At 46.6% G+C, this 27494-nt stretch overlaps 8 protein-coding genes across 8 annotated transcripts; 4 read left to right on the top strand and 4 right to left on the bottom strand.

Annotated features, from left to right (window-relative positions):
* Positions 1 to 137: 137 nt before the first annotated feature.
* On the top strand, positions 138 to 2129 carry N7446_001222 (glycosyl hydrolase family 43 protein; the record flags this gene model as incomplete). The annotated part of the gene is made up of 10 exons (XM_058509971.1): positions 138 to 209; positions 267 to 327; positions 395 to 698; positions 763 to 850; positions 929 to 1073; positions 1126 to 1131; positions 1196 to 1331; positions 1403 to 1493; positions 1599 to 2013; positions 2092 to 2129. 10 exons carry the CDS (start codon positions 138 to 140, stop codon positions 2127 to 2129), a joined length of 1356 nt encoding a protein of 451 aa, XP_058375507.1.
* Positions 2130 to 2533: 404 nt separating this feature from the next.
* N7446_001223 (uncharacterized protein) lies at positions 2534 to 3676 on the bottom strand (the record flags this gene model as incomplete). The annotated part of the gene is made up of 6 exons (XM_058509972.1): positions 2534 to 2545; positions 2713 to 2765; positions 2815 to 2879; positions 2930 to 3312; positions 3374 to 3441; positions 3490 to 3676. 6 exons carry the CDS (start codon positions 3674 to 3676, stop codon positions 2534 to 2536), a joined length of 768 nt encoding a protein of 255 aa, XP_058375508.1.
* A 2469-nt stretch (positions 3677 to 6145) lies between these two features.
* Positions 6146 to 8128, bottom strand: N7446_001224 (uncharacterized protein; the record flags this gene model as incomplete). The annotated part of the gene is made up of 6 exons (XM_058509973.1): positions 6146 to 6348; positions 6649 to 6832; positions 6896 to 7045; positions 7103 to 7464; positions 7524 to 7987; positions 8046 to 8128. 6 exons carry the CDS (start codon positions 8126 to 8128, stop codon positions 6146 to 6148), a joined length of 1446 nt encoding a protein of 481 aa, XP_058375509.1.
* A 2295-nt stretch (positions 8129 to 10423) lies between these two features.
* N7446_001225 (hybrid sensor histidine kinase/response regulator) lies at positions 10424 to 14393 on the bottom strand (the record flags this gene model as incomplete). Its single annotated transcript, XM_058509974.1, has 3 exons — positions 10424 to 10671; positions 10761 to 14266; positions 14326 to 14393. The coding sequence occupies 3 exons, from the start codon at positions 14391 to 14393 to the stop codon at positions 10424 to 10426; spliced, it is 3822 nt and encodes a 1273-aa protein (XP_058375510.1).
* A 378-nt stretch (positions 14394 to 14771) lies between these two features.
* Positions 14772 to 16437, bottom strand: N7446_001226 (uncharacterized protein; the record flags this gene model as incomplete). The annotated part of the gene is made up of 4 exons (XM_058509975.1): positions 14772 to 15123; positions 15174 to 15818; positions 15877 to 16138; positions 16197 to 16437. 4 exons carry the CDS (start codon positions 16435 to 16437, stop codon positions 14772 to 14774), a joined length of 1500 nt encoding a protein of 499 aa, XP_058375511.1.
* Positions 16438 to 19463: 3026 nt separating this feature from the next.
* On the top strand, positions 19464 to 21090 carry N7446_001227 (CRAL-TRIO domain-containing protein; the record flags this gene model as incomplete). The annotated part of the gene is made up of 4 exons (XM_058509976.1): positions 19464 to 20225; positions 20283 to 20324; positions 20392 to 20491; positions 20546 to 21090. The coding sequence occupies 4 exons, from the start codon at positions 19464 to 19466 to the stop codon at positions 21088 to 21090; spliced, it is 1449 nt and encodes a 482-aa protein (XP_058375512.1).
* A 2016-nt stretch (positions 21091 to 23106) lies between these two features.
* N7446_001228 (fungal specific transcription factor domain-containing protein) lies at positions 23107 to 24790 on the top strand (the record flags this gene model as incomplete). The annotated part of the gene is made up of 4 exons (XM_058509977.1): positions 23107 to 23515; positions 23566 to 23983; positions 24031 to 24319; positions 24386 to 24790. The coding sequence occupies 4 exons, from the start codon at positions 23107 to 23109 to the stop codon at positions 24788 to 24790; spliced, it is 1521 nt and encodes a 506-aa protein (XP_058375513.1).
* A 206-nt stretch (positions 24791 to 24996) lies between these two features.
* Positions 24997 to 27460, top strand: N7446_001229 (transcription factor domain-containing protein; the record flags this gene model as incomplete). Its single annotated transcript, XM_058509978.1, has 7 exons — positions 24997 to 25105; positions 25155 to 25239; positions 25301 to 25385; positions 25435 to 26264; positions 26330 to 26743; positions 26803 to 27041; positions 27093 to 27460. The coding sequence occupies 7 exons, from the start codon at positions 24997 to 24999 to the stop codon at positions 27458 to 27460; spliced, it is 2130 nt and encodes a 709-aa protein (XP_058375514.1).
* Between the last annotated feature and the right edge of the window lie 34 nt (positions 27461 to 27494).

A 27494-nucleotide genomic window follows, 5' to 3' on the forward strand; every position in this document is an offset into this window, starting at 1 on the left:
GTGCATGAAGCTAATTAGTAATTGTCCGATGAGGATTGTGAGAGATATATTCCACTCCTTCCCTAATCCGTTGAGATAGAAGTCCTTTTACTTAGGCAAGCCATCCTTTTATTGAATAATTATTCAGGGCATCAAATATGGGTTTGAAGAAAAATTTGGCCGTTGCTGGCTTGGCTTTGTTACAGGGAAGCCTCGCTGCTTTGCAAATTGTCCGTGTCTCCTTGATCAGTATGTGATAGCCGAATATATTTCGCTAATATTGTCAGGTCCCGGCTGCGACGTGGACAGCAGCTGGTACAAACCAACACGTCCAGGCTCATGGCGGAGGTATGTATGTAGATCGAAGTGTACCTTTGTCAGTTATACCCCAGATCTCACACATTTGCCACCTAAGGAATAATCGAAGTCGGCTCTATCTACTACTGGATTGGCGAGAACAAGTTGAACGGAAGTGCCTTCCAATCTGTCAATTGTTATTCCAGCACCAACTTGGTGGAATGGGCCTTTGTGGGAGAACTGCTCTCCCTCGAAAGAAGCGGAGACCTCGGTCCAAATCGAATCGTTGAGCGTCCCAAGGTGATTTACAACGATGCAACATCTACATATGTGATGTGGATGCACATTGACAGCAGCAACTACGGGGAAGCAAAGACTGGCGTTGCGGTATCTTCCAGTGTTTGTGGCAAGTATAACTACTTGTGAGTCTCACAGGAGTTATCCAATGTCCATTAACAATTCCTTAGACTTATTCGTTCCTTCTAGAGGCTCATTCCGGCCCTTGGGCTTCCAGTCGCGCGATATAGGTCTTTTCAAAGATGAAGATAGGTCTGCCTATCTTTTATCAGAGGATGTTAGTGTGTTGATTGGCACTCAGTGTCTTTCGTTGTATGTCGTACTGTACATACACAGTTCTAACAAATATCACCAGCGCCCAAATGGGTTGAGAATTGACCGATTGACTGATGACTACACCAACGTTACGTCCAGCACATACTTGTGGCCCCAGCATATTGAAGCTCCAGCTATATACAAGAAGGACGGCGTGTATTTCATTTTTGGATCCCAGTTGACAGGTCAGTGCTTGTTCTTTCCACTACGATCTGGTCTAACCAGATTCGATTATAGGATGGGGTATGTTTGTCGTCTCTCCAACAACCCATTGTGGATCCTGCCTAGGGCTAAACAGCCTTTGCAGCTACAAATGATAACAAGTACAGCACCGCTACGAACCTGAAAGGTCCTTGGAGTGCCTGGGCCGATTTTGCCCCTGCCGGCACGAACACCTTCAACTCCCAAACTACATTCATCCTGGGAGTAGGCAAGAATGTGATGTATGTCCCGTGGGGGAAAGCATTGAAAGAAAAATATTCGTACGGTTTGATTCTTTGGCTGATTTCATCAGGTACATGGGCGATCGATGGCTCTCCTCCAACCTCATGGCATCAACTTACATCTGGCTTCCACTGACCCTCTCTGGAACGACCGCGACCCTCGTATGGCTCCTCTCTCCCACGCTCATTTTAACTCCCTCTCCGCCCCCATATTTCATGAGCCCGAACTACCTCTGTTCCTTGCTAAAAATAATCTAACACCCATAGACCGACGAAGAAAGTTGGATTATCTCCGAACAGCAGCCCTGGACACCGTCCCCTGCAAAAACCATCCCCGAAGCAGAATCTCCCTCTAACACGTTATCCAAGGGAGCTGTGATCCTCTCCTGCAGTGGCTGTTCTGGCGGAAAATCGGTAGGATATCTAGGAGGCACCAGCAATGGAACCCTCCAGTTCAGCGGCATCTCCAGTAATGATACCTCGAAAACTACAGTTCAGGTGAGGTACGAGAATGGGGATACAAAACAGCGGTACGCAACAGTGACGGTGAATGGGAAATCGTACGTTCTGGCATTTATCCCTTCGACAAATGGAAATACGCCTTTCTCGTCGACGCTGAATGTTGAGCTGCATGCTGGGGATTCGAATGCTATTACTATCCGCGGATATGAGGAGGGATGGGGTAAGTGATGCTGACCATGTTTGGTGGTGAGATATAAATTGAGTTGGAGCAGGTTAACTAATTGCGTCGTATTTTCAGGCCCGGACGTCGATTGCTTGGTGGTTCCAGAGCGGTAGTTAGGCAAGTGAAGTATGCCCGTGGTTTCTTTGAAGGGTATTCACCGCGTAACGCCGCACTAAGAATGATGAGTGGATAAATAGATGCCACTTTGGTATATTGTGCACCCACACATTGTCGAACAGCAATTCCATCATGTTTCCCGTGGCTGCTCTCGTTTCTTCTTATTTGCTTATCCTTGTCAATGTGAGTGTATATACTCCATGAAATGCCCCCGGCATCACATTAAGTGATAAACGTGGTCGGAGGTCTTCTGTGGTAAAAGACCCTCTTTAGAATATTATGAGCAGACTCGGCAAAAGACCATTCGTGCAGCATGTGCAATACTCTTTATAAGCATTGTATATCCGTTTCACAACGAGTGATTTCCAGGCTTGAAGGAGAATCCACACCAGCTGACTCTTCAGATAAACGACTATCGTGAGGAAATATAATCGGAGCTTGCCAATACTGAAGGAGGTTGATAAAAAAGGAGCATCCGGTGTGGATATAAGTGCCACTACAGAGGCTGTAGCGGTAATTTTTACAATTACGTGCGCAATTTTGGAAAAATGGCCGCATGAGGACGAGGGAAGTACATACAAACGCAAGGTTGAGCTCTAGAAGGGTCCACAGAGCTTCTTTAGAGCCACTAGCTATATTATGAGTCAGCTTAGCTCGTTAAATGTGGTAGCCCTGACCCACAAGTAGCGTTATTTTTTATATAATTTTTGAATGCCACTAACCGGAGAAGACTGAAGACACACACTCTAACATAAAGAGGTTAACAAAGCAGTAGAATGCTGTCCAGAATACTTACAATCCGCCAATAGAAAAGGCCACAGTGATCTGGACCTTCTGTCGGATGGGCAATCTCAATCGCCAGACAACAGCGACAGGAAGGAGAAGAAGGACGACATCTTGTATGAGGGAGAGTGCGCCAATTGACATAAAAAATGCTGTCTGTCCATTTATGCATGCCCCATGGGTACTAGTAGGCAGCCAGAAGTGTTGAGGGGGCCAGCATTGGAAGATGTTCACCAAAATTGCGGCTATACCCCAGGCAATGGTATAGATGAAGAGAGCTGTCGTAGTGATTTCCCATTTTCGTACAGAGGCGAGAAGGCTGCGAAGAAGAAGAGTCACTGATAATTTAATGAAAATCTGGGACAGCGCCCAAAAGGTTTGGGTGAGCCAGAACAGCTATCACTATTAGCATCTTCATTTCTGCTTGCATCAGGTGATCCCATGGACGTTATCTTACCATAATCACACGACCGTGGTATTTGAGTTGTAGACCCCAAATGTCATTTCCAACTCCACTGAATGCAGCTAAAGTCAACATCAGCTCTGCACATAACAATAGTTCATTGTACCCACCGAGCATAGTACAAATAGTTACTCCGTAAGAGATGAACAAGCCTAGAGACATTAAAATATCTCCAGTGTCGAGGTTCTTTTTTAGGAGGAGTCGACTGTAGAGACGCAGAAGGAAAAAGACAGTTGCGACGACCGCACCAACAATGGGGACGACCGCTAGAACCGTTCGCCAATAGGTTGTAGTCATCATAAACCATCGGCGCTGCCTGCTGGTATTCTCCTCAGCAATGTCTAGGTTTCAGATCATGGCGGTAAAATTAATTTTCCGGCCATAGCAGTTCAACATACCTTCAGCTCATCCAAAAATAATCTGAACTTGAGAGGATATCCCAATATATGTTGATAATGCGGTCAATGTGGTCACAATTTGCCTTCGATGGTTATTCCACTAGAAAATACAAGGCCCGAATTGATGTATATATCCCCTACATATATCATCTTCACAAGTGAGTAGACCGGGGAAGAATACTTGCAGCTCAATCCAGTGTTACAAAGTAATGCATCTATCGAAGAGTGGTGACATCATTTGCCACTGTTTCCCAAATTCAGTATGACGTGGAACAAACTCGCGGATATTCCCGCGGCCCTCGCCATGGTCCATTAATTCTGCTCTAGACCAAATATTAGCAGGTGTATAAGTTGGGTTATAAGCGGTAGGGGAAAATTATGAGCTCCAGTTCTTATACTGTTCGAGCGCTTTAATTCAAGATCAATATTAAAAGGGCGAAATTAGAAGGACACCCATATTTAATAATTGGACCATAGCAAATGTACACTAAACCTACCTAGGCCGGCCGCAGTAATTGTATTTCCAACGCATAAAAAATAATGCATTTCTTGGCAATACCTGATGCCCCGAGTAGCGGCGGTTGAGGATCTAAAGTACTTCTATTCACTACGTAGCCCACTAGTAAAATTAAGTTACTCTCGACCCTTGCTAACAACCAACTGGCCGTAGACGAAGCAATTCGCATTTCCTAAGATGCCGCCGGCGACGACGGGGGCGTAGCTTAAACTCCCTAGGCCATAGACGAATCTATTCCCACCCGTTAGGTGCCTCTACATCCTCGTACACGTCCTCGACCTTGACCTCGCTAGCTCCCCGTTATATCTGCCAGCATTCCTGTGCTTCCTAGGCATCCAATCTCAAACCGCGGCGGATCATCCCGCTATGTAGATAATACTAGAGGGTCGGGAGTGACTTAATTTTACTAGTGGGCTGCATAGTAAATGGAAGTACCTTGACTCAGGAGGCTAGTTGGTTGTTAAATTAATGCAGTTTTACTAATTAATGCATTGGAAATACAATTACTGCGGCCGGCCTAGGTTTGTTTAGTGTACATTTGCTATGGTCCAATTATTAAATATGGGTGTCCTTCTAATATCGCCCTATTAAAAGGACCCCCATTCTTAGAATTGAGTCAGTCACTGGCCAAGGTGGAGCAGGCATACACGCACGAAGTATTATATAGAATGGATAACGAGCAGATGAAAATCAAGGCCGGTGCTTCATATGTTAGGAAGATGTTGTTGCACATTTTCCTATGGATCTGGGATAACACACGGAACAAGATGGCTAACCTTCGGGTACCTACCGACAAGGTGGTCGAAACGGGATTTTTCAAGGAGATATAATGTTGCAAGTTCATGCTCCTTTATAACGGTGTCCACCATTCACGTAAGATATTTATCGCAAGATTCCCCACCTACATAGCTGCTAATATTACTGTGAGTGCCTCCCCAAATTACAGGAACCCGGAGTATATATACACCGCCCATTAAAAGCTCCCAATGCTTAGCACACGGATTGATCCTCTCTCGTGAAGTAAATCGATGCAAAGCCCAGTTGGGCTTTGCATCGAAAGACAGCACATTTTGTGAGCAATCGACTGTATACGTTGTTTTGTCGCCATTCTATTTCAGCTTTTAGCTCACTGCTTCTAACGGTACGAGATTTAGACATAAAGTGACAATCACTCGACCCTTATACCCATGAAAGTAGTCCGTATCGAATTCCACTCATGGGAATGTCTGCTTTGCAGTTAAAAGAAATGCCAAGGCTACTAGTTTGCGCAAAATGGCCCACGATAGTCTGTTGCGATGCTGCAAAGTTACAAGACATGGAAGCTCAGCTGCGCAAGACGGGATCCTTAGAGAAGTCTAATGCAAGACGATGACTTGAAGTACTGGCTTTTCACAAATTTTTCCCTAAATGTTTTCGTGCTCCTGGGAGAGGCTGACGGAAATTAAGCTGTCTGGAAGCGAACTTCAATAAACCTTTTCACCCTGCAAGATGTCATGAGGTGCCATAACTTACCTCGAGATTGAATGGCTGGCTCTCGGAGTTTCATCGTACACACCTGAACTTCACCTAGAGCTTTTAGTGGATAAGGTATAGTTCATGTTCAGCTGATTAAGTTCCCAGGGCGTTCAAGCTCATATATGTACATGGGCAGGACTACCAAGACTTTTAATCTTCATTGAAAGCACGATGGCCCTTGAGCTTGCTTTACAAACCATCGATCATGACTAGACCTATCTGTATAGCGGCGTATGTATTGACAATTATCACAATGAAGGAAAGAAGGCAATCTCAGAAATAATAGAATATATACTAGCGGCTCGGACTACATGTCGGTTGTCGTTTTCCATTTCATCACACGCTGATCTTCTGGCCACTTTCATCGCTATCGAGCTTCTGTCCCGCATCGTGCACAGAATTTGTCTCGTAAAGAACGGATTCCTCAAGATACTCAGGCTTAAGCTGGCCATGCTTATCGTAGCGGTGGGGCTCTCTGATGGAGAAAGAAACGGCATTGAAGACGTTCGTAGACTTTTTGAATATCGCATCCATCTCTTCTAGAGACCGATAGCGAGTTTCGGGGAAAAACAAGTACACAAACGGGAAGATAAATGCGTTTCTATAATTGTCAGCCAAGCCTCTAGACCAGTTGGTCTAATAAAGGGATTGGGGCCTTACATAACAGCGAAGATGATGTAGGTTTTGTACCCAATGCTATCGAATGCGACTGGGGTAATCATGACGACCATGAAATTAAAAATCCAGTTGGCACTAGTGATGATAGTTAGAGGGTGCTGTACGAGGTGTTGCGAAGTAGTGACCGGTCTACCTTGTGGCTAATGCATTGGTCGGTGCACGAATCCGCAGGGGTACAATCTCTGCTGGGTACAACCACGTCATTCCAAGCCAACCGATGGCGAAGAACGTGTTGAATACAAATAAGAACACAGCCTGGCCAACACCGGCTTGCTGGTCACCAAGAACAGTCAGGCGATAGTTCGTACCGGCAAGGACAGCCATAGAGAGTGACATGCCAGCGGCCTGTTTATATGCAAGTTAGTTAACCAACATTATTCGAAATCAAAGTTTGAATTTCCCAATTACCCCAAAAAGCATGAGTGGACGACGTCCGACTTTTTCAATAATGAAAATAGGAATGAATGCAGCCATCAGATACTCTGTGCCGTTGCAAGCGGCTAACAACTTGGGAAGGTTGCCTTCCCCGAGACCAATCTCCTTATACAGGGATGGCGCCTGTGGAGCTGTGTTAGTACGCGGCTGAAATTCCCGTAGTGCTAGGGAATATCTCACATAGTAAGTGATAAGATTAATTCCAGATATTTGCTGAAACATTTGGTTGATATAGGCGAGGGCCACTCGATGAAATTCTCGATACTCGCTCATATCGAAAAGACTCCTATACGACCCCTTTGACATTTCCTTGACAGTTTCTTGGATGGCTAAAAGCTCATTCTTAATGTAAGGGTCATCGCGAGATCTTTCGTTAAGGCACTCTAGAATCTCTAAGGCATCGTCGTTCCGCCCTTGCATCACAAGCCATCGTGGGGACTCAGGCAGGTTAAGAATAGAAGTAAAAATCACGACGGCAAAAAGAATTTGGAAGGCAAGCGGGAACCGCCAGGCCACTTCGCTTTCCCCGATAAACGAGAACCCTGTTTTCTGGTCATCAGAAATCGCAATTTTTTACATGTGTGGGCCATGTTTGCCCTACCGTAATTGATCCAATAACTAAGCGTGATGCCTGCGGTGATGAGCATTCCTTCGATCATAACCATCTTACCGCGGTCATGAGACTTTGCAGATTCTGACTGCCATGTTGGCACTGTACTTGTATTCATTCCATTTCCCACCCCTGTAATGATGCGCCCAACAATGAAATGCGGCAGATGGAAAGCAGTGGCTTGCAGTAAAGCACCCGTGGCCATGATGACACAGCCACAGAAGATAGTCCTTCGTCGGCCTAGTGGATTTCCGATAAAGACCGTCAAGATGGCACCGAAAAAGCAGCCCAAATTATACGATGCAACCGCGATGCCTTGGTTTAAACTGCGCTGTGATCTGACGGCCGGGTCATTTTGAATGGCTGGATCCGCGGTATCAATATCGGTAAAGTACTTGGTGAAAGATGGAAGGTCTAGCAGTCCACCTGTCACACCTTGGTCGTATCCAAAAAGCCTTGCGATAGTCAGTACACGTCAAATAGTATAACCACCAGAAGATAGCACTATCATACAAGAAGTCAAGACTCCCAAGGGAACTTATCGCCAAATTGAGGGCTCTACCCCTCCAACCAAAGAATTTCGGAATCCCAAACATGGTGTCCAGATGGCGCAGATTCGAAAATCGGAAGGAGCATTGAGGACAGGGAAAGTGCGGACATTGCAAGTAACGGGTTATATAGCATCCACTCCCCAGATGCGGCCCCGGATCGACAAATGCGGTATTCCGAGAAAGGTACCTTTCCATGGTGCATTGGCGAGGCCAAGATATGGGGAATAAAGCGTGCGTGCGTAGTAGGGATAGGGTGTGCCACCGATGTAGGATTTGGGGGCGGCTCCTCAGACACACTCTAACTGGCTAGAAGGCCAAGTTCTCACCTTCCGAAACAATTCGTGCGACTTTGTTGCCTACGTGCGAGACGCTTGGCAGGCAGACAAAACACCTCGGCGGTGGCATAGCATCCCTTGGCGGCGGCATGGCACATCTTGGCGGCTTACCCCGTGGGAATGTCCCAGCATATGAGAGTACTGCCTTGCATTCTACTCCGGATTTAGCCGGCTTCGGCTCCTGCAGTAGAAGCTGGGAAATAGTTGATGAAAATGTGAGCAATACCGGGTGCATTAACATATAATCTAAGTGGGAAGTAGCCGGCAGCAGATTCCAATTTAACCTACTTACTGGTGAACAGAAGGGGTCACTACAAATCCCTGAATCTACTTCCATAGCCCAGGTTGACAAAATCACTTTTAAGAGGGTTCCTTTCCTTCGCGTGGCTCTCGGGCCATTTGTGCCAAGAGCGCCACACAACCGCCGAGGGATGGAGCAAGTTAAGACGTCACACTGGAAGCAATACCTTGATGAACCTCCCGAAGGTGATATTATCCTTGTCTATTGTGTATCTTTAATTTTATTTTTCCTACATTCTATCCAATGAAATGTATCATTGTTGGGGTACTTCTGATCTGATATTGAATTTGCTCAATGAAACGGCATTATACGAGCGGCTGAGATATTGCCCTGGAACAATCTCTCTAGTCGCTGAGATCAACTAATACAGATGGATCGAATACTATAGAGTAATATTTAATTTTACAGTAATCGGAGGTATATTGTCCGTAGCTTAGTAGTAAGTTCCATAGGAATGAACAACATTGGATCTATCCTACTAAATAAACATGTACCGCTGAGCATGCGACAGCCGCAGATTAGAATGACTTCTATCGTTACTTATTCTCTCTTATAAATCAATGAATTATTTATAGGAGGCCTCATGAGTTGTACAGCTTCATGATCAGTAACATGGATATCTCCGCAAGACAGGATGTGTTTAAATCTTAAGTTTATCCTCCGTTTTGAATCGGTTAACAGACATCGCATGCGCCAGAACCCTTTCCGAATGGCTAAATCCTCTCGAGATCAATGAAAAACGTATTTTAACTCCGTCAATGGATATATTGCCAATCATGATATAATAGGGCATGATAGCTCCATGATAGCTCCATTTTCGGTCCGAAGACTCTCTGTTTCGTTGATTGCCAGGTCTAGAGTTTTAAACAATTCAGGAGTTTTCCAGCGGCTCTTCGTCAAATACTATTTAGGTTCCAGTACGGGTTGATGAAGGCCATCAGCGCTCAGGTTAACTTCGATACATTACTACTCAGGCTGATAGTGTTCCATAGAGGGAGTGTGATGAGAATAATCCAAAGGGTAATTATATCACAGTGACAATTAGATCCCCTTCGAAAAAATTGCCTAATGATAGACTGTCAATATATTTCAAAGGAATGCGGACTACAACGGCGCATGCTTTGGAAGTTCTGCAGTAGCCGTATTCTTCATTCGCCTTGTGGCCGTGACCTACGGCATCCGTTCACAACCCTGTTTGGACTATATATGGACTGACGTGAAAGCCAGATCAAACGGTCCTCAACTCCAATACCCGTCGATGGACAACAAATCGAAATCGAGCTAAACATTCTAGCCGATCAGGCCATATAATACATGTAGGGTTGTAGATATATGAGGTAGTATAATATATGATGAATTGAGTGCGCCCTCCAGTCTTCTCCTTGATTCACATCATTATGACTTCCGCCTCCAATTTATATACGGTCCTTTGTAAGAACGCCGTTATCTTGTATTCTATTCCCTGGCAGTCTTTTCTGAATTGTAGACGAAAATCTGACGTTATTCGATTTGACAGGAACCGTTCATGGTGAAACTATCACTTGAACATGTGTATATATAGCAGTGTTTGAAGTGTTTACCTAATCTTTGGTTCCCAAATTGCATCTACATTTCGTACTCCATTTAGTTCGCGTTGCCGTTTCAAAGTACTGCTAATCCAGGATATGTCATTCTAACAAACAATTGATCGTAACCGAGATCTCATCACGTTTTCATTCGATCCAGGATGGCCTGTACATCTCCTCGCTTTATAGGCTTAATCAGGAATGTGTCGATACCAGACCCGAAAGCCTCTTTTTGGGCATTGGGACTATCGAGCCCAGTCAATGCGGCAATGATTGTATCTGGCAGCCCTTTTTGGGCTGCTTCAGGTAAGCCTGCCCGGTGTTCCTTCTCTGAGCGGCGCATCTGTCGGGAAGCCTCAAATCCATCCATGACGGGCATTGATATATCTGGCACTGTCAGTATTTTTGCGAGAATTTGAGGGGCAGAGTAACTTCAGCATCTTAAGATAGAAGAATGTTACAATGAGGGGACATACCTAGGATGACAACTTGGTACTTGCCAGGGTCGGCTTTGTATATCTCCACCGCTTCTGCGCCATTTTTCGCAGTCACATAATTACGACCACACTTTTCTGTGTAGGCACATAGTAACTGCAGATTCAGATCATTGTCATCGACCAGCAAGACTGTCGATCCAGGACAATCTGCCTGAGTCTCTTGCTCCGCCTTTTCGGTATTAGGCATCGTACCGGTGACACTCTGTGGCTTTGCTTCTTGGAGTTGGGCATTTAGTGAAGACTGGGCATCTTCATGATCTGGACCGGCCATTGTATCCGCTGTTGGTCGCTTGCTGATTTTCATTCGTTCTTTGGGCGGATCAACAGCCCCGAGGTCTATTGGTAGATGAGATGATTCCGGCATCTCTACCCAGTGAGTTGGCTCATCAGCACTGGGGCGACCAGCTTCATGATCCGTCTGCCTCTTAATGCAGATGTTCAACGCGCGAGCCAGTTTCCGCGGTCCACATGGCTGGCTGATAAATTCGAAGAAGGCCGTTTGATCACGGTTCTGGGCTGCAACAAATAGTCGATGAGCTTCCTCGGGAGACTGGCAAATAACGACAACCGGTGAGCGACAACCATCCTTGTAAGCAAGCTGTGAGGCTAGGGCAAACAAGTTCCTCCCCTCGGTATCCTCGCTATCCAGCTCAGTCTGCACGGCCAAGTAAAAGTCGAACAGGAAATGCTCGCCTTTGATGGGCGACACGTTGGACACCTTCAAGCCAAACCAATCGCGACACAGTCGCTCCAACGACGAATAAAGGGCCGTATCTCGTTGGGAGTGAAGGGAGGATCCAAACCCTAGGAGACCTATTGTCTTTTCCTGCGTATATCCCTGCAAGGAGCTAAACTTCGAGTCTGATGATGAGGTGTCCGATGTACCAAGGGAACGGGTGAGTGGAGTTCGAATCGAGAGAGTTGTTCCAACTCCCTGAGTTGATTCAATCTCAATGGACCCACTGAGAAATCCGACGGCTTGTCGAACTATGCTCAGCCCCAAACCGCTTCCAGACGCAAGAGGATCTTCCTGTGTGAACGGGTTGAATATGTCATTTTGGAGATACTGCGCCCCGATACCTTTGCCAGTATCCTTGACAGTAAGGGTGACCTCGAATTCAGTATTTTCGTCTGCGGACCCGGATTCGTGTTGCACAGATTTCAATCCAAGGTAGATATACCCCGAGGGTGTGTATTTGAGGGCATTTCCAAAAACATTCATAAGGATACGGCGCCAGGCTCCAGCGTGGGTGTAAAAGTCCCATTCCGTGTCTGGCTGAATATCGAATATGATCGTAACTTGACTGGCTCTAGGGCCGACTGTGTCGGATTTGTTCGTTGGGCCGGCCCATCGTGAGGAGTCCCCAGTCAAGGCTGGAGGAGGTGCCTGTGGGTGAGTGTAGAAACTATATCCCGCAAACACACAGTCTGCAACCTCCTCAAGCACTGAATCCAGTTCAACATGCGTATATGAAACATCTCGTCCACGGTCCTGGGTTGAACCGCCGCTCGTTTCCTTCGAACCTGCGGGCAATGCTTGGTGCTTCTTTCTCGGCTTCCGCTTTGACCGCGGGACTTTCTTCTGGTACTTGTCGATGAAGGTGAGATCAAGAAGATTGTTGATGGTATCCAGAAGGGTCCGACCACATGATTCGATTGTGTGAACCATGCCATGTTGTAAAGCATTCATAGCTGTGTCACTAAGAATGTCCGCCGTTCCTAAAATTGCATGCAACGGATTTCGAAGTTCATGGGTGATGCTACTGACAAGATTGGTTTTGGCCTTCTCTGCTATCTCAACATCCAATCGCCGTATCTCGGCCATCATACTGTTCGTGAAGGCCGAGATGTACACGAGCTCATTTTCCGATGTGAAGATACGACCTGGATCGTTAGTCCAGACTAGTGTTCCGGCAAAGCATCTGCCTTTGTCGGAGTCCCAAATGGGAAGAAGAAGGATATTTCTGGCATTGGCAAATATTTTGATCAAATTGTCGGCATCTTGTTTGAAATGTGGTCTGCGTCGCTTCTTGCTTCTAGGGCGTCCCTTGCCACCTCGGGAGACGACGGCAGGAAGATTGGACTCTGGCCCGGTGCTCCTTGTGTCGCTGTCCTCTGAAACGGATCCATTGGCGTCATAAATGAAAATCTTCCCACGGGGATATCGACGAATGAGGGAGGTAAAGAGGGGCTCTGGAATCACAATAGCTTGACCAGACCTCGGCCCATCATTGACGCTCGAGGTTCTGGAGCTTGAGAAGCCCAAACATTCAGAGACAAGCGGATTCTCTGATTCAGATTCTCTGTCAGAATCAGGCGTGTGACGTTTTGAAGAAGATGCTGAATCTGTACTTTCGTCGCCGCTTGAAGAGATGTCTTTCGAGGTTGGTCCCGAGACTTTGCGATGGGTTTGCTTGACTAGGCTTCCAAAACGCTCGCTGTTGGCATCAAGAAATATCACACCCTCAGCTCCAATCGATTCTCGAATCAAGTTAGCTGCTCGCGAGCACACCTGCTTGATGCCGGATGACAGGCTGTCATCCTGGAGGGTTTCTCCCGCAAGCACACTTCGGACAGTATTGTCTTCGACTTCGACCTTGGATCTTGGATTGCGGTCTGACCGTGGTCCGTTGCAGTTTGGTTGAGAATTGGTGTCATCTTTGACTTTCCCTGGTGAGTCGCGGAAAGCAAGGTCTGTTTGACCTTTGTTCGTGGCACGTTCCTGGAGATGCTGTTGCTGAATATTCAACTGGCCTTCTACGGTCTCTCCGGACTGTTCCGAGGCAGCATACTGTGCGTTGGCTTCTCGCCATGAATCACGAAGAGTTGACCTGCCCTCCACAAAGCTGCCTAGGCCGACGATCATCCGTTCCGCCCGGTAATTCTTGAGTGCAGAGTGTTCCACTGCCAGATGCTCCATGATCGTTCCAGCCATATCCTTCATGAACTGCAAATCACGTTGGTCGGGATTTGACGTCCTCGCTTCGGTGTCCATCACAGTGTAAGCTCCAATTGTGTACCCTCGAGGGCTGATGATGGGAACTGCAGCATAAAACTTGACGTCGGAAAATGCGTCCAATACTTCACGTCGGTCGAATCGGCTGTTCTTGCTCATATCCAAGACAACCAATGTGCGATCACCTACAACATCGGCATACTCCGTAGCTTGCTTGGACGGTAGACCCTCCACATAGTGGCAGAGTCCTTTCTCTTTGGGCATCACACAGCAACCCAGTCGAAGATTGTCACGCTGATCACGAACATGGCCGCCTACCAAACTCAATGACGGAGTGGCTTCTGCGACCACATGCTGGTGGGTCCGATCGAAGAGTGAGATAAACGCATGCCGAGCCCCCAAACGGATAGCGCCTAGCTGGGCAAACGAGTTCAAGGCTGTGTCACGGGAGGGCTGCGGTTTGAAGGTATTCTGGCTAGCATTGTCGAAGGGGGCGTAATGCGACGCGAATTGTTCACGAGGGATATACCTGCCCCACCGAAGAATCAGCATCCATTACATGTACGTGGGGCTCAAACGAAGCCTTACTTGTAGAATTCCCGTTCTTGGGCCAGTCTGTAATACGACTGGGGAGCAGAGCCCCCAAGCTCAGTCATGATCAAAAGCGATGGTGAGGAAAGCACTTTGCAAAGTCCAAACGAAGTTGAGTCCTCGGTAAAATCCGGTTTGCGGAAACTGTATAGACGTCACCCAATCAAACCGGCGTGTGTCAATTCAGGGCCTTCTGGGGCCATGATATCATCACGGACCCACTTCAGGGAGTATACAGTAAGCACACCTGTGTAAGTAGATGGCACTACATTTATAAGGAGGCTTTGGGGGTGATCATTTCTTTATTCACAGGGCCAATACCTGCGATATGTTCAGCCAGAAATATGAATATGCTAAACGTATGACACAATATATATGCCCTCACTGTGTTCACCTGGAACGTGTCATTCTTTCATTAACTTATCATACACACTCAGTAACCTTCAATAGAACCAACGGAATGTTTCACAAGCAGGTCCGTCCTGAAGGTATTCTGTTGGAATATTCTTTGCCTTAAGGTGAACCCCCTGCGTCCGGTCTCTCTTTTTGTTATCTGCTATCATCCAACCTCCGAGGCAAAGTGTTAGAACAATGCCAGCACCGCCGAATGATGCCGTAGTGATTAGGGCAGGGAGATAAATTGGTGCGTCTTGGTTGCGAAATATGTTTGAGCTGACGACTCCCATCAAGTTGGCCACAGGAACAGCGATGCTCGTCAAGACGACACGTCGACCTTCATTTGCGATATTGTTGTTGTACCAAGTGTCGAGAAGAACAGAAGGCGCAGAGGTTCCCCTAGAGAAGCGTTAGCTGGATGTCCCTCTGTCCAATTGAGCCGGACTGACCAAGTCATCAAGAATGAGGCGAAATATGCAACGCTTAGATCCCGCTGAACGTCGATGGTTGCGTAGATAATGAATCCAACAAACGTGAACAGGAATCCTAGTGCGATGAACGGAAATCTCCACCGGGTCCAGTCGCTGCCAAAAGCCAATATAAGCAACACTGCAGCACCGGAAATGTTAGGCGCTACAGTGAACAAATTGGTTTTCACAGTGCTATATCCAAGACGCTTGATGATAACCGGAAGAAATAGCTGGACCGATTGCAGCGGAACACCCAGGCAAACTTGAATGGCTAGAATTGCCCAGCTAGTACCGTGTTTGAAAACGCGGAATGCATCACGGATGTCCAGCTTTTCGTTTACCACCGAAGAACTATCAATCTGCAGTCGAAGGTATGCGAGCTCCTTTTCTTCCGGGGTCAAGAACGCAGCCTCTGAAGCCGACCGAGGCAAGTACCATAGTGCAAAGAGTGCAAAGAGAATGGTTCCTCCACCTTCGATCAGGAACAGATATCGCCAAGAGGCCAATGGACCCGATTCTATTTGAAAAACTCCGAAAGCGAGCAATCCAGAAAATGCTGAGGCAATCGTTTGTGCAGCGTAAAAAATAGCTAGTCGGCGGGCTAACTCGCCTCGGCGGTAAAAGCTGTAACAGAATTAAACCACAGCTCCAATATGACAACGGAGGAGGGGAACAGGCATACGTCGTTTGGTAATAGATTACCAATGGAAAGAAGGCACTTTCTGCCATCCCCAAAAACCATCTGATGGCGAAAAGGCCACTGAAGTTGAAAACAGCGACTACCAGAATGGTACAGGTGCCAAAAGCAAGCATCATACAGGGTAGCACAATGTTTGGCCCATATTTCTTACCAAGAAGACCCAAGAAAGGAGCAGTCAAAACATATGGCACGAAAAATATGCTCAGGATCAGATTGTACTGGGTTCCTTTCAATGAGAGTGTCTCTGTGGTTTTGTTTTCCATCAATACCATAATCCTCACCAGTCATCAGGAATTACACACCTTCAAGTCCAGCTGTCTTTGCGTTCCCTAGATTGGATTTGTCCAAGCTGTTGAACAGGTACATAATTGCAAGGACAGGGAGGAGACGAAGATCGAACTTCCAGACTAATGCGCGCTCTGCCCGGGGATCGATATTGACACTTGCAATAGTTGGCGCCTCCTTTGAGATATTGGCAGTTGCAATAGTTGGCGCTTCCTTTGACGGCGAGAGACGCCCTGATTCAAGCTCTGCGTTCGGCATGGTTACGAATGCGGCCATAATCAGCTACCCTCATACTCCTTCTAGCTGGATTCGACTTCTATATAGATGCCCCGGATAATAGAACCGGAAAGATAACGCTAATAAAGTTTAAGCACGTGGCTGTCTTGGCTGATAAGCCTCCGCCAATTAGGTGTCTACAGGCCGATGTTCGGGGGAATTCGGTGGAGCGATATCGGCTAACCCAACCCAATCCCCTATCTGACCCAGAGGATCGGCAATCTGAGCGTTGGCCGATTGTATGAGTCTTTTTGGTGACACACAAATCATTTGCCCTACGATAGAAAAATAGCAATGCCCTGAGACAACCTACACACCTACACCCTCACCAGTAACATTCACAGGACACGCATTTACTCGGAGACTCACTCTGAACCTAGCTTGAAGGCTGAATTTTCCTGCTCGGGCTAAACTCTCCCAGTTCGTATAGAGCATGGTCACAGGCTGACTTGCCAGTCTCGTCGACAAATACTAAGTGCACCATACTGTCCCGTCTTCCACTGTGCAAATCCCTCATTAGATACTTTGACCACTTCAGGTGAGATCGTTTTATCCACAGACTGAATAATTCTGATTTGGAACCCGTATCCTTTGGATAACGTCGGATCAATTCAAACGCAGCAAGAAGCCCCGCAATTTATCAACTAATTTTGTCATTAGCCCGTTCATTCGGGAAAATCCATTGTTTGAAATTCCTGGGTTGACTCACAAAACTAGGCATGAAAATAACTCCAGGGCTCTAAAATATCGTCTTTCAACACTATTTCCGTCATGCCTTGCCTTCCTCTCCACATTTCAAATCTCATATTGCTAAAATGATATATCACCCTCCTAATTGAATGAATGCTGTACCTACTATCCGCACCACTGGCTCTGGTTTGCTCTGTTTGTTGCGCCCAGTGGTAGACTGATTGCGTGTAATCTATTATTTATTTTATTTTATTTTAATAAAAGCAAACCGGTCCCCAAATGTATCACAGATCTATGTGCGATATTTGAGACCTCATTAATTGAATGATATACGGAGCAGAGCAATACGCGGAGAAACATCCTGGCAATTATAAACTCGCAGCCGCAAATCCTAAAGCGTAATCCAAAGTCTTAAAATTGTACAGAGCCCACTCAATCAGATATAAATTCCAAGCACTTAGCCTATTTGACAGGAGAATAAGTGTCGTCTTTTACTTCCGATAGTCTAATAAGCGGTGCGACAAGTTATAATCCTTGGCCAGCCATTAAGTAAGCGGAATCAGGCCACTATGCTATAAAACATCATGAAAGACCCCTTGCGCTTCATTGACGGTAGGTAGAATGATCTCGCCACGGCTGAAAACCTTATGTCCGGAAAAGCATATTTTGAAATAACAATGGTCACATCACAAGCATCACGGAATCACCACCCTAACGATGAACGACAAATAGTCAATAGAATAGTAAACTAGATAAATTGGATCCCCAAATCAGAACACCATTTTCATACTCGGTGTTAATATTAAGTATTTAATGTCGATTTCCCCCGTTTAGCCAAGCATCCTGCAAAGCGGGTAAAAGATACGAAACATACATATGATTTGCCGGTTTGCTTTTTTCTAGGTCAACCTGCACATTCCTTTGTAGACCCAAGATCCACATCTACTTGATTCTCATTGGGCATAATCAGAGATACGTCACTTTATCTACAGGTTTATTTGGTTGCATATAAGGGGGTTCCTACAACGTCCACCCATGGACGGCGACCTGGATCTTATCATGGTTTCTGTGCTTAATTTCCGCAAGTAACACGAAAATTGTGCTCTCGTTCGCGAAATTAAGAAATGAATAGTAGAGAAAGCTTGCATCAGACTACTCTGGATATAAGAGACAGATCACGAATTCGAACCCAGGTCAGAAAATCAGATACGTTAAGGACATCTGTGGTCGCACTCCAGACTTCCATTTGCCAGACCGAACTTACAGCTAGGCTTGGCTGGAATTGTGATTTCATGCAATCCATTAGAATCCCGGGTCAATGGCCCACAAAGCACTTTAACGTTCGAAGGAGGAAAGAGATAATACGTGACGGGTGTTGGTGATTCGATGTGAAATTAATTACTATCTTTTTAACAGTAGATTTGAAAAAACACGATAGCTCTCCGTGCAAGCCCGATCGCTTGGTCAAAGGTACGACGTTCCCTCGGCAAAGTACGGACCCCGCGTAATTCCAGTCCCAGCCGCTGGGCCCCAGGGTTGCTCTCTCCGGGGGTTGCTCTCTCCCCAGCACTTCACCAAGTTAGAATGAAAATGACGTCTCACATTCCCAAGCCTGCAATTGTGCAGACAATGATCCTCAGTGAAGATAATCACCGAGGTTCTGTCTCCATGACGAAACTTCTGAATTGATCATCGTGAGTTTTAAGGAAAGGATCGACATCCATATTCCCACATTCCCACATTCCCACTGCAAACGCAACTCTTTTCATAATGACTCGGCATTTTGAGCCTTGTTGCAACAAAGGGCAGGGGCAAGCGAAGAGGCAATCCAGAGTTCGGCCCCAGGCATTCATATATCGACTGAAGCGCATTTATTAAGAGGGTGACGTGAGACTCCACCGAGTCCCCAATTTTGAGCACACCACATGTATGATATTTGAAATACGACCGAGAACCCGAGGTTTCATGCCCACTTGACCTCAAAGGAAATGGGTTATCGTACTCGAAGTTTGGCTCATGTTGGCTTGCAAGTGATCGTCAGTTCCAAAGTCAGAATCATGGGGTGCATGGACCCAGTTCCCCAACAATCCGGGGGACCGAGGCTGCTTTAGTAGGGCATAATGAGGGGTTTCATGTGGATTTTGGACGATCATCTGGGGAGGCGCGAATTTATATCATTGACCCCGCATACCCCCTGAGGGCCTTTGGGACTTTTGTATAGATAGTTCAGAGGTCCTTTTCCAGATTCAACGTGTCGACTTGTTCTCAATTCCTTATTGTCTTGTCCTTTGTTTCTACAACCTCACTGCATCACCACAATGGCTGCCGACGGACCACGACCTGGGTTCCTTGGGAACATCAACCAGGAACAGGAGGCCAAGCTGCAGAAGCTCTGGACAATTCTACTCAAGGCGGGCGAGCCGTCTATGGGCGAAGAAGCACCGAATGGCTGCGTCGAGGAACATACTAGCCCTGCCCAGCCCCAAAGACGCCAATCCCTCCTTGGCCGCACGCAAAGCAATCTTTCTGATAAGACTACCACAGCGCCTACTACACCTTACCAACAAAAGATCTTGAGATATCTTGGTGAGATCGGAGCAGGAGCGCCCGAGTGTAAAGCAATCCAGAATGCGCTCTCCGAGATTACACCCACGGAGCTCCGTACAGGAGTGCTCGATACCCTTAAGCATGACCACCCGGATGCTATGCTCCTGCGATTTCTACGAGCTCGAAAGTGGGATGTGCCAAAGGCATTTGCCATGATGATGGAAGCCATTGTGTGGCGAGTGAAAGAAATGCATGTGGATGAGGACGTTATGGCTAAGGGAGAGCTCCATGCCCTCCGACAGACTCAAAATACATCGAGCACGAGTGAGCAGAAAGCTGGGAACGACTTCCTGTCTCAAATGCGCATGGGAAAGAGCTACGTGCATGGCGTTGACAAGGTCGGCCGGCCGATCGTCGTGGTGAGAGTTCGCCTGCACAAGCCAGGAGCTCAGACTGAAGAGTCATTGGAACGCTATATTGTGCATGTTATCGAGTCGGTGCGATTGACATTGTCTCCCCCAGTCGAAACTGCTGTAAGTTTTTAGTATACAATGCTCTGGCGTACAGGGGCTATTCTGACGTTGCACCAGGCTGTGTTATTCGACATGACCAACTTCGGATTATCGAACATGGTATGTGGTGTGGATCTGAGGAAATAACCAGCCATTGTTTTGAAGAGCTAACAAAGTTTCGCGGTAGGAATATCCACCCGTAAAATTCATCCTGAAGTGTTTTGAGGCGAACTACCCCGAATCCTTGGGCATCATGCTCATTCACAAAGCCCCATGGGTGTTCTCTGGTCAGTCTATCTCTTTCGTCGCAGGATAAGTCACTCACTAACTGGGTCCTTCAGGCATTTGGAAACTTATCCGAGGATGGATGGATCCTGAGATTGCCGCCAAAGTTCAATTCACGAATAGTGTCGACGATCTCGAGAAATTCATCTCTCGTGATCAGATTGTGGAGGAGATGGGTGGCGACGAGAAGTGGTCATACGAATACGTCGAACCGGATGCCCACGAAAATGATCGGATGAACGATACTACTACCCGCGATGCTCTGAAAGCCGAGCGTGAAGCCATTGGTGAAGAATTTCTATCCGCGACCTCATCATGGATTGATGCATCCAAAACAAAGGACACTAGCAAGATCCAAGCCAGCGAAAGTGAGAGGGCTTATCTGGTGGAGAGACTGCGAGTCAACCACTGGAAGCTTGACCCTTATGTTCGAGCTCGTCTTTGCCTGGACCGAACGAGGATTATCCAGGAGGGTGGAAAGATTAATTTCTACCCAAAGGATGTTCCCGCCGAAACTCAGGTTGTTGAAACAACGAAGTTATCGGAAGTGGAACACTTGGAAAGGGTGAACCGGAGCGCTACGCAGACCACTGTCTCTTAAATGTTGATGAATCCCCAATATTATGTCGTCTACGGTTTAGATACTCAAATTGACCCATATTTTTTTTTTTTTTTTTTTTTTTTTTTTCCCTCAGCAGCCCGTTCGTAATTATTTCTCCTCCCGAAATCCTAAAAGACCAGTTTCTCGTTCTTTGGCCTCCGTAGATACACATACTACGTATTACTTGTTCATAGAAGTGGAATAATCACTCTTCCTCTCCCGCTTCGATCACTCACGAGTTTGAATCCGTTTGGGGGTTTCTCAGTGGTTTTCTTTCTCTATTCAGAATCTCGTTCTAGTATTATATTATTACTATATTACATGCAGCAGAATATACGGAATATTGAAACTGAAAATAAGTACGACTACAATTTTACCAGGTATATCTCAAGAAATATGAACTAACATCTCTCCGTAAAGCTTTCCTATTCTCCCCTCTTGTTAATCACTCCTCCAGTCAAGACAATTCAACCTTGCAGAGTCACCAGCTTAGTCTGTACTCGGCTCTGAACCCAGCCAGCTTAAATTCGAGTCATTGTGGAAATCATAGCTATTTATTTATGAGTAACCCTTCATATATCGCAACAGACGTACTCACTATATCTAGCTTGTTTCAAATTGAGCTTCTCAATCCCAACATTCTCCTTCTTGCCTTGGCCATCGGCCATGCTGCCCTTGCGTAGTGGAACTGTTGACTCTATATCGTCTTTCCGAAAGTTCCGGCTACCCTGCTTCTCTCATTCATTCAGCATGAATAACACAATAAAATGAACTTGAGCTCATTTTGATACCTTCGCTGAGTCCACTCTTCTTCGTAGCTTGTTCAACAATATGAATGGGCTCATTATGAAAGATCTGAGAAGAAATGCACAGAAGCGCGCTGAAGATATGAATGCGGATAGTCTTCGCGACTAGCAGAAGGAACGAGAGATAACAAGGTAAATTGTGATAATCTTGTGTTGAGCAGTTTTTATCTGTATTTATAGCCATATAATATTGTTCCTAGTATATTCTATTGTCTACCAATTCCATGTCACTCAAGGGTTCGGGATTCGGGACTCGGACTATCAGCAGACAATATTTCGTTGCTTTTTACAAGCTGCACATTTGACCCCATTAAAATATGGAGTACTGGTTAACTACTTTCGGTCACCGAAAAGTGTTATTCAAATAACCTGCCAAGAATGCACGTTGTCGTTCAGCGATCATTTAGAAAGTATGGACAGGTAAGTTTTCCAGAGTGTAACTATTTTTCTGCTTTAAAACTCTAGTTAGGCATCTAGCAGAAGTCTTATCCTATACACGGCCATGTATGGGACAAGCTAGTGTAGATCGCTCACTCCTTGTCGATGACCAGCATGGGATGGCCTAGGAAAAAGGAACACTTTAACAAGTTAGTAATCATACACGGGTGGAGTAGGTAAGCTCCGAGCTCCGAGCTCCGAACAACCGACACCTCTAGTCCTGCTTATCATGACAGACCGAGAGGCATCTTCTTGCAATGGCAACCCCTCGGCGTAACGGTCAGCTATCATCGTGCGAACCGTGTCGCACATCAAAGCTGCGATGTGACCACACAAGTCCCGTCTGTGGACGCTGTTCGCGCCGTGGTCTTCACAACCGTTGTATTTACCATCCAGCACCGTTGACTAACCAAGTCACCGCCATACATCCAAAGAAGAAGAAGCGCTGTGTAGCTCATGGAACGGATACCTTGAATATATCAAGTTCGCCAACGAATGAAAAAGATGGCTGGACTCAAAAAAGTTCTCTGTCTCTGCTCCAGGGTTTCTAGGCCAAACTAGCTATTCTGATGTGTTCACAGACACCCGAAGCGGCCTGCCTGCTGAAGCTCTCTCACTTGGAGGCCATGATACGGTTCCCGTCGATACGAAACGAGTCCACCTCGGTGCTCAAGTATTGGCGCTTCTAGAGAATCTTCCGTTCTACAGAGATCTGGTCACTGCGAGATTTAAGATATGGAAGGGATGGACTATCGGCTGGCCAATTACGAATATGGTCTTTACTGTAGTCGAGGAAATGTGGAATGATCCGGACTATGACGGCATGGACCTCTGTCAACAAACTCTTCTGATGTCCAAGAAACTCTTTGAAACTCACGCCCGGCCTTTGGAGGTACGGCCTTCTATGAGTTGGGAAGACTTCAAGTCCGCATCATTTGGTAGATGGGAAGTCATTGGCCTTCTGTTCATTTTGACAGGTATTACCACAGACTGGATCTCTCACGATGACCCCATATTTACACGCCAGGGTGCAATGGATGCGAAAAGGCTTGCTATTACAGCCACCGCAGTTGGTGACACATGCCTTCAGTTTTGCGATAGCAGTGGCATAATCAACGACATTGTAAGCTGGCTTCTGTTGCATCAGACTTCGCTCCTTGCGATAGTTTATGGTGAAAGTGGTATGTAACCCCGATCCCTTTTGCGAGAAGAAGGCTTAACGGATTTGCAGACTTCCGACCATGGAGAAAGCTGGGAGAACTGTCGACGACAGTATTCGCCCTAGGTCTTCATCAAGACTCGAGTGCAAATACTCCGTTTTTCCTTGCTGAGATGCGTAAAAGAACGATGGTCGCAGCCTATACAGTCGATAAGGTGCTTGCCACCTTCCTTGGTCGACCACCACTCATCAGTTGGCGCTATTGTGACATACAAATGCCTCTGGACTTGAGCGTTGAGGAAATATTCGCTGATCCGCCCTTTCGCGATGCTGCAATTAGAAAATTGGATAAACATACTGGATGGAACCAAGAAGCGAGTTTGATGAAAGGCGCTTGGCCTCGAGTCGCTTTTGTTACGAGTGTTCTTCGTGAAAAGGTCTTGGAGCTATCACTGAGCTGTCGCACAAGTGATCTGAGTCATCGAGTCGAGTATGAAGTCACTTTGGTCAATAGCAGGACTTCGCTGACTTGAACAGAAATTTATCACACGAATCCCGTCAAGAACGGCAATTGTTGCCTGAATTCCTTCATTGGAACCCTGACAGCGACGGGTCCGTTATATCTAGGGTAGAGGAGGATCTTCTTTTCGAGGTACATATGGAGTTTCTCTATAATGATTTCCTGCTATATCGGACCTTGGCACAACGCACGGAAACCGAACCGGAGGCAATCATTGATATCTCGCGAGAGATACTCAGTGCGGTGATCCTGATGGTATCGAAAAAGATTCGCTCTGGACACTCCCTTAACAGCCATATAGGAAATGTAGGAGTATACCTGTCCGTCGCATGGCGAATGATACGATGACTAACATTCCAGTTTGTATTCTAGATGTGCTTGCCGGGTCTGCCTTCGGCTGGTGTTCTCTCTGTGGAGCTACTGCGTCAAACTCGACCCACGCCGCGATCAACAGCGCTTAATCTTCCCCGCTCGGAAATTATTCAAAATCTTACTCTTTTTGCGTCATACTTGGACGCCATCATTGCGCCCCACGATGGGAACTATCGTGTCGCACAGCAGGGTCAGAGGGCAATCCGACATGTCTTGAACCAAGTGCTTTCTGTGAACAGTGGCCCCTGTAGCATCTCAGTGGGCCCTGCAGCAGGTCATAAACTAACCGAGGATGACAATTTACCTCATGATATGAATACCGACGACGACTTGTTTCTCGGTTGGTTTGATGGGAGTATGCCACAAATGTCTGAATCATGGCTAGCATGGGTGAACTTTACATGAATATTGCAGTATAACCAATTATAGCATAGACAGTGAGTTCAATACGTTTTGGTTACTAGCACGAATATGAAGTACTCAACATGTAGCGCGTCACGTGTCGCGAAATGCACTCTCGGTCGTGACCGTCTCCCGGGCTTGTTCGGATGTCATCCCGAGCCTTTCCTATGTTCTTCGTTGTACTTCTTGCATCGGACTTTATTGCCATCATGAACCGCCAATCTTCCGAATCCCAAGACAGAGTGAAGCGCCGAAAAATTGCTGTCGCATGTGACGATTGTCGCGCCAGGAAAGTCCGTTGTGATGGTGTGCAACCGAGTATGTTACTGATGAGACCCGGAACGGAACCCGTACTGATTCGACCTAGTGTGTGGGCCATGCAGCAAAAGGACCGAACGCGGAGTTCATTGCGTTTATACAGGAGAGTTGGAGAAAAAAAGAGCACGACAAACGCAAGTTTGAATACCTTTCCTTATGTTTCACCAAATACAAGCTAATACTGGGTACATGTAGGTATATCTCCACTCTGGAATCCCGGATTAAACAACTTGAAAGCCCCCAAGATTCAGAGAAGACCCGGGGATCAGGCCATACACCGGTTCGCGCATTAATGGACATTTAATATACAGCTAATTGAACTATACTAGTGCGTGAATACGCCGACACCGACTTCTGGCATTGGACAGCCCAATGCATCCCAGAGTTCTGCACGAAACATTCCGAGTGAGCGTAACATATCTACTCTCATCGGTGATGGCGATGGCGTCAATGCGATGATGGGTGCAGTCGAGGAAGAGCGTGCTAGCCAAGGATTCTTCGGAAGCTCTAGCGCAGCAGGATTCATGCGTCAAATTAGGACCGCCGTCGACAAGAGGGTATTGTCTCCACATCAGGGGCCTTCGCTACCTCATACTGTTATTCCATCGAACATCGTTCCAAAACGGTCCGAGCGACCACAGTCATCTGCGGGAAATTATGTGCTACCGCCGCGGAAAATGGCAGACAGCCTGATGCAGGTGTATTGGGATTATGTTTTCCCATTATATCCGTTTCTGATCCCTGACGAGATGAAGGATGAGTATGAAAAGATCTGGAGTGGTGAGAGCCTGGAGTATGATGAAAGCATGCTGATGTGCACTCTCAACGTTATCTTTGCTCTGGCTAGTCAGCTGGCTGATTTCGTCCCACCGACAGAGCGAGAAACATCCGCAGATGTCTTTTTCTCCCGGGCGAAAGGCCTATTTCAGTTCAATTTATGGGACACTGGATCCATTGGTCTGATTCAATGCTTGCTACTTATGGCTCAATATCTGCAAAGCACCGATTCTGCGCATCAATGCTGGATTGTCACGGGGCTCGCAATCCGTAACGCGCAAAGCTTGGGACTTCATCTCCCTCAAACGATCAACCGCCTCCAAACCTTCCGAGAACGGCAATTGGCGCGCAAAATATGGCACGGGTGTATTTTGATGGATAGGTAGGTAACGCTTTACATTCGGCTGTCATGGAAGTTGCCTTGTTCCTGACTGTGACTTCCTGCAGAGTTATATCTATGACATTTGGCCGTCCTGCGATGATCTCGAAGACCTCCAGTGGTGCAGTCCCTCTCCCAGCCGCCGTGGATGAAGAATACATCCCCCCTGGATCAAATGTGGAGGTAGCCCAGCCATCTAACCTGCCTTCCATCATGGCATTCTTTGGCAAATCGTTGGAGCTTTACGAGATTATGAATGATGTTCTTCTCAGCCTTTACAAGCCCATGTCGGATGATGGTTCAGATGATATTCATGATTTCTACTTTAATAACGTTGCCAGCGAAGGGGATAGGACAATATTCGAGCTTGACCGCTCTCTGGCGCGATGGACGCGAAGCCTTCCTCCCCATTTGCGCGGAGGATCCTCATTAGTACCTGGAAACCCTATCTTCTGTCGCCAAAGCATTGTCTTACGCGCCAGGTCAGATAATATTTCCATGATTTTCTCGGTATTTTGCGTTTAATAACTAATTATGACAGGTTTTTACACGTACGGATGTTACTTTTTCGGCCAATTCTATCCAAATATTGCGCTACCCGAGATTATTCATCAACGGATCCGTTGATCTCGATGAACGACTCATTCCCCCATCGTGTTGCACTCCAATGCTCCATAATATGTGTCAAGGCTGCCCAGGAATCAATCGAGCTCATCTACAACAACGTTCCTGCGGATGGCACCGGGGGCCCGCTACCAGCCTGGTGGTACAATGTTCTCTGTTCGTACCGGTCCTTTCTTATGTTTGCTCATTTAATTCTGACTCGGATAGATGTTTATACATCTGCCACAGTCTTGATCGCGGGCCGATTATGCTCTGCGATCCTTGCTGAAGTAACAGAAGATTCTGTCACACGGTCCTGGAACTGTGCACTCGAAATCCTTCGCAAATATGAGAGCTATAGCACGTCCGCACGACGTTGCGTGGCTGCCCTTGAAATTCTCTATGAACAAGTTGTATCTGAGGGGTTGCAAATCCCCAGCCAAACGCCTCGTCCAGACTTTTTAGTCAACTCGACAACTGCATTGAATGAGATGTCCTTTGGGGAAGGCATGAATGCGGCGTTCTTGGACAGTTTTGAATTTCCCGACTTCCAGGATATGTCTTGGTTAAATAGCGTCCCGAGTAATCTTTTCTAGTGTGACTTTTTTTCAATCCCAGGAATCACAAATA

The sequence above is a fragment of the Penicillium canescens genome, assembly GCF_028828765.1.
Source record: "Penicillium canescens strain IBT 15451 chromosome Unknown utg000002l_segment0_segment0, whole genome shotgun sequence".
Classification (NCBI taxonomy): Eukaryota; Fungi; Ascomycota; class Eurotiomycetes; order Eurotiales; family Aspergillaceae; genus Penicillium; species Penicillium canescens.